General features: G+C 56.3%; 1 protein-coding gene across 1 annotated transcript; it reads right to left on the reverse strand.

Moving 5' to 3' along the window:
* Window positions 1-222: 222 nt before the first annotated feature.
* On the reverse strand, window positions 223-6,759 carry LOC309808889 (NUT family member 2G-like). Its single transcript, XM_082629461.1, has 6 exons — window positions 5,231-6,759; window positions 4,146-4,274; window positions 2,933-3,105; window positions 2,187-2,482; window positions 1,646-1,762; window positions 223-1,129 (listed from the first exon to the last, which is right to left on the reverse strand). Exons 1-6 carry the CDS (start codon window positions 5,914-5,916, stop codon window positions 338-340), a joined length of 2,193 nt encoding a protein of 730 aa, XP_082485587.1. The 5' UTR covers window positions 5,917-6,759; the 3' UTR covers window positions 223-337.
* Between the last annotated feature and the right edge of the window lie 3,408 nt (window positions 6,760-10,167).

A 10,167-nucleotide genomic window follows, 5' to 3' on the forward strand; every position in this document is an offset into this window, starting at 1 on the left:
CTCCCTCATCCTTCCTTCCTCTCAGGATCGCTCTCTGTGGAGCAGCTCAACACCAACAAGATGACAGTGGCCTGAGAGCATTTCCCACGAAAACGATCTTTGTTCACAGTTTACATACATCACTCCAAAGGTCCTCCTCCCACCCACACCTGACCTCACCCACCTCCCCCACCTCCCTAACCCCCCACAATCCCGCTCCCCCTCCCCACCCTGGTGGTCCTGCCCCCCTCCCTTCCCCCCACATCATCCAGGATCAGCACTGGGAGGAGGAGGAGCCCCTAGGCTCCCCAGGGGGCTGCCCTGGGGCCTCGCCCTGGAGGGCCGGCCCAGCTGTTCCCTACTGGCTGCAGTGCTTCTTCCTCCTCTTCCCACGCTTCTTTGTGTCAAACGGGTCACGCTTTCTCTTTCTCAGCTGTGAGGGGCGAGCCAGCCCCAGAGCCAAGGCTGGCCTCCCAGAGACGCCGAGGCCAGCCCCGGGGATGGGCAGCTTCTCAGCAGCGGCTGGGCGTCCACACAGAGCCCGCTTCCTCGACTTGGGAGCGGCTGGTGGAGCTGGGCTGAGGCCTCTTCTCTGAGAGGAGGGGGACTGGGGAGCACTCTGGGCCCCCCAACCTCCAGAGGAAGCCAGGGCTGAGACATGCGCAGGACTGAGGGACATCCCGAAAGGCACCAGTATATGCTGAGAGTCTATGATGAAGACGCTTTGGAGCACCTCCTCGTTCTCACTGGACCCGTCCCCGGGCACTCGGGCCTCCCGAAGAGGAGAGGCCTTTCTGAGAACAGACGCATCCCTGGATCTCAGTAGAGGGCCAGTGCGCCTTTGACCCTGGGGAGGGGAGAGCCGTACGGGCCGGAATATAGAGAACTCCTGATGTCCTCCAGAGGGAACAAAGACTTTGGGCCTGCACAGGGCAGTGTCTGTTTGGATGAGCCTATGAAGAGCCTCAGAATCAATCTCTGGTGGGCAGGCTTCATCACTGACCCCTAGATGGGGGTCTTGGTCGTGCCTCTGGGCACCTTGGCCGGCGTCGGACTCAGAAGGACTTGAGGCCATTCCGGATGCACTGTGACTCGGGGCTGCCCGCACACCGTCGTCCTCTTTCAAGGCCAGGAGTCGTTTCTGCACCAGCTGGTAGGAGGGAGGAGGACAGTGACGGCTCCACACACACGTGTGAGAGAGGAGCACTGGGCAGTGGGACAATGGCCCTGGGGGGGAGGAGGGGACGGGCGACCCCAGGACTCGAATCCAAATACAGACACTGGCAGCCTGCCATCCTCCTGCAACTGATTCCCAGCTTTGTGACCTTCCCTCCCCTCCCGGCTCCCTATCCTTTCCTTCCTTTCACCCTGCACTGCACCCACCCCAGAACGGGCCCTTCCCCATGCCAGGCGTCCCAGGCAGGGGAGGGATGGACAGCGCTATGTGGCCCTCCTGTTCTGGGGCCCTACCTCTCCCCTGTTCACTGGGGTCCCTCCGTGCCCTGGTCTTCCTGGGTGTCCCTTGTGTCCCCTGTTCTACCGGGGATCCCTCCCTCCTCTGGCTCCCCTGGGTCATCTGGGTTCCCCTGTCCCCTGGATCACCTGGGGTCCCCCTCCCATGGGGTCCCCTGGCTCCCTGAGTGTCCCTCTCCCTCCCCTGACTCACTTCTTCGGGGGTGAGCCCTTCCTCCTGCTCCAGCTCCTTCTCTAGGGCCAAGAGATCCAGCTGTGGGTCTGGGGAAAGCAAATCTGCCAGGAATCCAGGGTGAATGACTGCCTCCACCTAGAACAGAAAGAAGAGGCTGTGAGCATCCTTGGCCAGGAGTGGCCTGTGAGACAAGAAGGCCAGGAGGGAAAGTGAAAAGCAGAGACCCACCCCACTCTACTGCACAAGGCGGGGATGGTCAGCGCGTGCGCACACACACACACACACACACACACACACACACACACACATGCAAACATGCACATACACAGTCACACACAAAAGAGCACATATGCAGAGGCACAAACACAGACACAAAGGCATACACACAGATAGACACAAACATATACACACAAACATCTGCGTAAACCTCCCCTAACACCAGGCTCAGGAACAAGGAGCTGAGCTTAAGTCCCAACGGCCTGAGCAGAACCCAGATCTTGGGTGCTGAGAGTTCCATGCCCTGGCATCTTGCAGACCCCAGTCTCCAGGCCTAGCCTACTTTGGTGACAAAGTCCTCCTGGGAACACAGCTTGTCAATGTAGCTTAAGAGATCCGGGTCCGAGTAGGTGCCGTCCTCTTCCTGCTGCAGCTCATTTCCGTCCTCTCCCCATTCTGCATCTGAGTCGCCTGTGGCTGAGTGGACGGGCCCCACCAGCGCCTCCATGATGTCCACATACTCCCTCACAGCCTCAGGTGGAATCTCCTCGGGTGCCTTGGGCTCCGGGGGTCGCTGGGACCTGTGTGGCTTCGGGCGGGAGGGCTGGGCGCTGGGGCCGGACATCCTGGGAGCACAGGCTGAGGCAGAGCAGGAGGAAGGGGAGGAAGGTGAGGGGCTCCCGGTCCACCTCCTGACCACCGAGCGCACGCTGGTGAGGGCATTGTTGGGGGACATTGATGTGGGTGTGGGGGGGTCAGGACCACCTGAAGCTTCATGCACAGTTGGAGGGGGGAGGTAAGGGGGCATCTAAGAGAGTCACATGTAAGGAAGTGGGGAACCTCCAATTTTCCAGGGGTGTCCCCATCAAGCCCACTTCTTAGGCAGACTTTGTGTGCAGTCCTTTGACAGGGAGGCGTGAGAGAAGTTACAAAATTGACCAAGTCAATACCCCGTAGTGACAAAGGGCATCTGAGACCCCACCCCCCCACCCCCCGCCTCGGTGGCTGTTTTGCTTGAAAGACCAATGCCCCTGTCTTGAAGGAAGATGATCTACATGGGAACAGTGGCCAACCCTGGGCCCCTGTTACCTGTGCGTTCAACTCCAGTGGGAACCTGGGTGGCTGGCTGAAGGCCCACTTTCAGGGCTGGGGGCCCCCGAGGATCCAGCTTCGGTGGGGCTGGAGGAGGCAGGCCCTGCGCGCACTGCATCCACTGCAACTGCTGAACCTGCATCTCCTCCTCTGCCTCAAATTCCGTGAACCTGGGGGGTGACGGAGGCACAGGCCACCCTGAGAAAATGGCCTGGGTTCTGGAGCCCAACAAAGGCAGCCAAGAATGAGGGATTGGGAGAGGATGTGCCTTGGGGCTGTCAAGGCCCTGTGAGGTGCTGTCCACAGCAGAGAGCTGCTCCTGGAACTGATACAAGATCTGGGACCCTTCCTGCCTCACCAGCACTGGAGAGCATTCAACAGCATAGAGCCAGGTCGCTGCATTGAACCAGGTCAACGGGACACGTGGCTGACCCAGGGGGCACCCTCCTCATGCCCCCCATCCAGAGCCACATGAAGGGCTGACAGCCGGAGGCTAGAACAGGCATGTGTTCCCCACAGGGGTCCTTGCCCAAATCCAGGACCCTGGGTTGGGACTGAGAGTTCTGGAACGTAGACCTGGAGACAGGGCTCAGGAGAGGCTGGACGATGTGGATGCTGAGCTTAGAGGACAGGCCTTCCTTTCCTCTGAGAGGTGCTTGTTTGTTTGGTTTTGTTTCTTAAACCAAGGGGATTACCGTGGAGCCAACACTGGAAGGGCCAGAGACCCTTGGGCTGATGACAGCTGGCTTCCCCAGCCTCTTGAGGGATGCCAGGGTACCCACTCAGGCCACTTTTCGTGAGGAGAGGGGGTCCCAAATCGATGTCAGTGGCCGCCAGCCAGCCACCACTAAGGAAGCAGCAGGCTGGCGGGTGGAGCTCTTTTCCCGGCCCAGCCCATATGGCCGGAGTTGTACCCCTACTGGACTCACAGCTTCACCCTGCCCCGTCCTGAGACCTTCATGTGAGGGCAAGGGTAGGTCAAACTCAGGGGAGGGCAGAGCTCGTGGTGGAGGAAGGGCAGAAGACCCAAACTCTCAAGGTGAGGGAGGGGTTTCTGGAGGACTGTAGGGCCTCTGGGCTGTGGGCCCCCCGTTCCGAGCGACAGCCCTTCTCCTTTGTCCTCTCTGATGAGCACCCCCACGGCCAGACCCTGCCCTCACCCACTCGCCTCACCCTCCACGCAGCCCCTGGGCCCAGGACGCTGACTCACTTTTGCGCCATCTCGTAGTAGATCATCCGGTCAGAGTTGCTAATGTGCTGCCATTCCTGCATGGCCCTGCACAGTCCCTCCTCCAGTGTCATGGTGGGCTTCAGGCGGGCCAGGGATCGAAGCGCTGGGCTGTAAGCACTCGGGGTCAGTCTCTGTGCCCAGCCCAGCCCCCACCTGCCTGACCCCACCCACCAATGTGGACCACACATCACTCAACACAGCATGACTGAGCAACAGGAAAGTGAGAGGCAGGTGTCTGGGAGAGCAGAGACAAGCCTTCCCGGCTACGGCTGTCACCACCTCACACTCACTCGAGGATGACCATCCACTCCCAGGCTAGAGCTGGGACACTGTGCCTTGGGGAGCTCTTTTCCTCTTCAAGGCTGCCTCTTCATAATAAAAATCACCATCATCAATGAGGCGTGGCATGTGCCAGGCAATCTGCTCACACTTCATAGATTAGCCCAAGGAGTCTTCTGCACGGTGCTCTGAATGAAGTGTGATTGTCCCCTTTTTACGAGGGACCGGAGGTTTAGGATGGAAATGCCTGCCACGCTCACAACTCTAGTGGGAGAGAGCCCATGCCCTTAGGAGAGCTCTCCCATCACCCTGTTCCTAGTGGAATTCTCCACATCAACAAAGTCGAGGCGTGCATGAAGCGCTCTCCTGGGCCCCGCGCTCCTCCCCCTTCTCCGAAGTGACCTCCCCGGCCATGTACACTCAGGTGCTGTATGAAAGGAGACGGCAGCACAGGAGAGTGTGGCATCCACTCCTTGGCTCCTCAACTTACACCACGACCCTCTCTGACTGCAAGTCTTCAGGCCATATTACCAGGAGAATCATGGAAGAGCAAGCTGGCTAGACTCACAGGGGGGTGGGGTCAGTTGAGATAAGGCACATTTCAGTCATGATGTCATGGACTGGCAGGCTCGCCCGTATGACCGACAGTGTGCCTTCTCATGGCGTGGACATCGCCCTCACACCTCGCTTCCAGTATCCCTAGAAAGCTAACCTGCGAGTCCATCCCCAGTTCCTCTTTATCTAAGAGCTCCGATAAGCTCATGACCCCCTGAGCGTTCACTCACATGAGAAAGCAGGAAAGAGCTTCTGCATCAGGCCTCTGGGGAAGGTGTCTCCGGGCCAGTGGCTTGAGGCGCTGCCACCGTCGGAAGTTACTGTACACGCTCTGGTGGTTAGAGCAGTCCTCCTGCGAGGCATAGGGCTGGTTGGTGTCCAGGCTGCCCTCCCTGGAAGTGCCATGTGGCCATGGCCCAGAGTTCACTGGGCGAATGTTAGGGGCCATCTGGGCAGCTGGTGGTGGAGCTTGAGGAGGAAAGCCTAGGGTCCAGCCTCCCTTGCCAGCCTGAGTAACTCCAACAGCTGGAGCAGTCACAATGGTCTCCATCGCAGGGGTCGCTAAGAATATGGGTGCAGGACATGCAGCACTCCCGCTGAGGGCCCCTGGAGCGCTCCAGTTGAGGGGGCCCTGAGGAACGATAAAGGTCTGAGTCTGGGGGGCCTGCACTGGCCTCCCTTGTGACCTGACTTGTACAGTGAAGTTGCAAGCCCCAGGGGCACCGGGGCCACAGCCACCATTAGCCACCAAAGGCATCCTGGGGAAAGCTGGCAGCCGCAGGCTGCTGCCGGGAGGGAATGCGGGGGCGATGAGAGGTGGCAGGTGCTGCTCCCAGGGTGGCCAGTGCTGGGCGCCAGGAATGGGTGGAGGAAAGGACACTGCCGTGAAAGTAGACAAGGAGGCACCGGGGTTCATGGGGACATCCGTTCCCAGCAGTGCAGATGCTGTTGAGGCAAAGGAAAGGAGTGAATGGAGGAGGAGAATGGGCAAGTGGGACTGAGGCTTTCTGCGGCATCAGAGTGTAAATCTCCACAGATGAGAGACTCTTGGACAAAGGAAACTGCAGCGTGCAAATGTCTTCAAGTGATTTTCATGCCCTGACCTCCAGTTGAGAATTATTCCACTCGTGACCCCACGCCCATCCACCAAGCTCCCTGACCCCTGCCTGCCGAGAAGAAACTGCCTCAGCAAGCACTCACTTGGAGAGCCTCCCTAAGGCACACCCTGGCACCTAAGCCTCACAGGCTGTCTCCCAAGACCTGGAGCTGTGTGGACATCCGCTCTGTGAGAAATGGCCCTCAGCCGGCGTACTAGCAGGTAGGGGCCTTCTGCAAGGTAAGTTCTAGGCCCCCAAAGGCCCTTTGTGGACAGGCACTGTGTAAAATATTAGGGCCCCACCTCCTCCTCAGTCCTCCTTTTCGTGATGCTCAGTATAAATCCCCTCTTTCTTTCCTAGCCTCACAAAACAAAACAAAATGCTGGAAAATATCTCTAATGGAATCCTGATACAAACCCATGACACTGGCCCAGAAAGGACCTGCATCTCCGAACAACCCACAGCAGATACGTAACATGGGCCAGGTCCTGCCACCCCTTCCCCAGTGCCCAGAGTCACTGTCATCAGTCAGGAGTTCTGTTCCTAGGGGCTTGGCGTGGTCTGAGAAGTAGGCGCGTGTCCCTTAGATTCTGTCATTTCACAGCCAGTGATGGCTGCAGAGGATTAAACAAGGGCCAGGGAATTGTCATGTTACATTGGTCGTGGGAGTATAGACTGCTTGTGGTCCTTCCCCTTCCAGCTCCCAATAACGGAGAGACAATCTGAGATGCAGGCATAAGCCAGATGCCATGGCGATCAAGTTGTCTGAAACACATCCCTGTTCAGGAGAACAAGGTACACACCACGGTGCACCTAACTCACCAGAACAGATGTCATAGGACGTTTAATAGTAACACAGAAGATCATCTTCCTGATCCTGGGCTACACTCCTTCCCCCTTTAAAAGAGGAAGCAGGCTTCATAGACATTCCACCCGAACCAACCCCACTCCACATCTGTTCCCTGTCCATGAAGGAGTGACCTGAAATAGGAACAAACTCTTCCTCTCAAGGCAGCCTGAGGGTCCACCATGAGATACTGGCCAAGATGAAGTAGGTCTGAAGTACTGCCATTCCACAAAAGGAAGAACAATTCAGAGCAACTCAGGAACCTGAGCCCTCTCTTGGCTGCAGTTACACGTAACGGTTGCCCATCCCCTGTTGAATCCAAGGCAACAGTTACCTGAACTGACAAGTGAGCTCTGGGCTGGGAGGAGTGGACGAGGTGTGGGCTGCGGCAGTTAGAGTAACCCCCTGCCTAGCTCTCGGAGAGGACACTTCACTGCAGGTGTGGCCACACACAGCCCCATTGAATAGTTTTCTCACCAAGACCATCTCTCCCCACGGCCCCCTGAGATACAGTATGCTCCTGTTCAAATCCCTTTGAAAGATATGGTGAGGCAAGCTTCAGGTGCCTCAGGAACACAATACAGCTCTAGGCTTTCCTCATGACCCTCCCTGTGTCACCACCAGGACATCACACACATCCTTACACACACGTTTCAAAGTGGCTTGTCTCCCTTCTAGAAAGAATCAGACTGTCTGCTGCCATCCTTTCTCCATAGCCAGGGCAATTCCTCTTGATCCACCTCCAACGACCCCTCCTCCCCAGGGCAGTCTCAGGTTTCTTCAGGCTCCCCAGTCTCCCCAGGTGAAATGTCCTTGTGTGTCCAGTGCTCTCTTCTCCCTCTACTTCAGTCCAACTAGGTGCCCACAGTTAAGTGTAACGTGTGAACCTGAAGGATGTGAGGATGGCAGGGTCTCTGAGAACACACCCCCAGCCTATAGGCTTACCTCCTATTGAAGCCATCCTGCAGGCTTGGGCACGGACTACTGCTGCCTGGTAGCCTCAATGAGAAAAGTCAAGACCAGGAGCCAGAGAGCGACCTGCTTCAGCAAACGCTCGGGATCCAAGTCAACGAGGGACACGTTTGAAAGTAAACCGGAAAATGCGGGCTGAACCGTTCTGCGGTGGGGGAGGGGCAGAGGGCACGTGGGTCGGGGTGGCGTGCGCTGGGGGGACATTCCACGAGGGCTCTGGCAGGTAGGCAAGAACCGGAAGTTCCTTCCACCTCCCACAGTGGCAACACAATTGGCGTGTGCCTCTTTAGGTAGTTTATAAACTGTTGTTTTGATTCACGGCACCGAGGTTGAGCATGACAGTCCCTTCCTTTCACGTCTTTATCCATCAACCTAGGGTTTTGTTGTTGTTGTTGTTGCGGTACGCGGGCCTCTCCCTGTTGTGGCCTCTCCCGTTGCGGAGCACAGGCTCCGGGCTCGCAGGCTCAGCGGCCATGGCTCACGGTCCCAGCTGCTCCGCGGCATGTGGGATCTTCCCAGACCGGGGCACGAACCCGTGTCCCCTGCATCGGCAGGCGGACTCTCAACCACTGCGCCACCAGGGAAGCCCTGGAGCTTTTATAATGAAGGAAAACTTAAATGATTTGCAACCAATAACTTCATACTAGAGGAATGGTGAGGCAAAATATTGTACCCAGGCACTCGAGAAAGGCAGGCTGCCTTGTTGCTTCCTCCCTTTGTTCAGTCATTCAACCAATTATTTACAAGATTCTCACTCATAATTCTGATACAGTATTTGAAGGACTCTTCTCAAGGCCACTGATACAAAAACTGTACTGTGCAAAAATTAGCCAGTCCCAATTCTGCAATCACCTTTGTAATACTTCAAAATCCTACACCCCACAGACAGAGAGAATCAAATTAGCCCAAATGTAACTTGGGAAGACCAGTCACAGAAGGGAGTATCTAAAAGTCCTTTGGATCATGATCTCTGACTATTCCTGCACAGAAGGTGGGGGCGGGCATTGACTACTGAGAAAAAACATCTCTGGACATGCATCACAAACCTCAGAAGACAGTTCATCTTCCACTCAATCACGAAACATTAAAGAAACGAAGAGAGACCATGTTTGTGTCTTGTGGAGTTTTCAACTCTGCCCTTGGAGGCGCTTAGTGCTGTTACATGGGAGGGGTCTTCAGAGGCATCCTGTTGAGTGAGAAATGCTCTAATCTTGATTTGACCAGAAAGCGGATCTGATGACTGACGTCTCTTCGGGAAGTATTACAAAGTCAGGGCAGTAAGTTGATCCCGCTACTATTTTTGTTGTTGCTTTATTGTCAACTGAAATTCTGCAAGATATTATAAAAAAGGAGGGAGGGAAAATAAAATTGTTCCCATACTACCTGTTGAAATTGGCCCCGATGGTCAACTCTTTCTCAAAATTATTTTTTTAAAAAACCCCAAAACCGTACAAAGGAAACACCTGTGAACACTGAGAAAAAATATTCTAGTAGAGTAAATGCGTTGGAAAAACTCTAGGAACGGAGTCAGGAGACAGTATCTTAAGAGTGTTTCCCAGGTCTGAAATTCTTTGCTAGCATTGTTCTTTAACGGAAACTTCAGGTGTGCTAGGAAAAAGGACCTACTGTTTTTTGAAAGGCATTAACAAGAACCAAGGAACGGCAGTCCAAAGGGCATGAAAGTACTTGCCCCAACTTGAGGCTACTGTGCTTACAGCGGAGCTCTCCAGAACTCTTTGTAGCTAAGTGCATGGGTTTCACGAGTGCAATATAAAACTCACGAGTGCACATTTCCCAAGAGCTGGTTTTAAGAAGAGACCGTCACGAAGGTTCCCAGCGAGGAGCGTCGCCAGAGAAGTTCCGCAGCTTGCCCGACCCTCCATTTCTGTCCTCTCCGGCAGAGACCTCCTAGGCCCGCGCACCCCGCGCCTGCACGCCCGCGCACGCCTGTGCACGCCCACTGGGGCGGGGCTCTCGGGCACGCGGACCGCCGTCGTCCAACAGCTCCCGGCGTCTGCTGGGGCACTTTGCTCCGGAAGGCAGGAGCGCATGCGCGAGCGCGGAGGGTGGGGCCCCAATGGCTGTCCGGCGGGGGAGGGGCCTGTCATGGCGGCCTGTAGAGTCAATTCTAGGAATCCTGAGGTAAGGGGTACGGGGACTTTTCACCCCTCAGGTGTCACCGCTCTGCCCTGTTGTTCACCCTGTGGGTTATTTGTGCCCTTGTCCATGTAAGGAGACTCCCCACAATGTG

Source organism: Mesoplodon mirus, assembly GCF_964341445.2.
Source record: "Mesoplodon mirus genome assembly, chromosome: 7".
NCBI lineage: Eukaryota > Metazoa > Chordata > Mammalia > Artiodactyla > Ziphiidae > Mesoplodon > Mesoplodon mirus.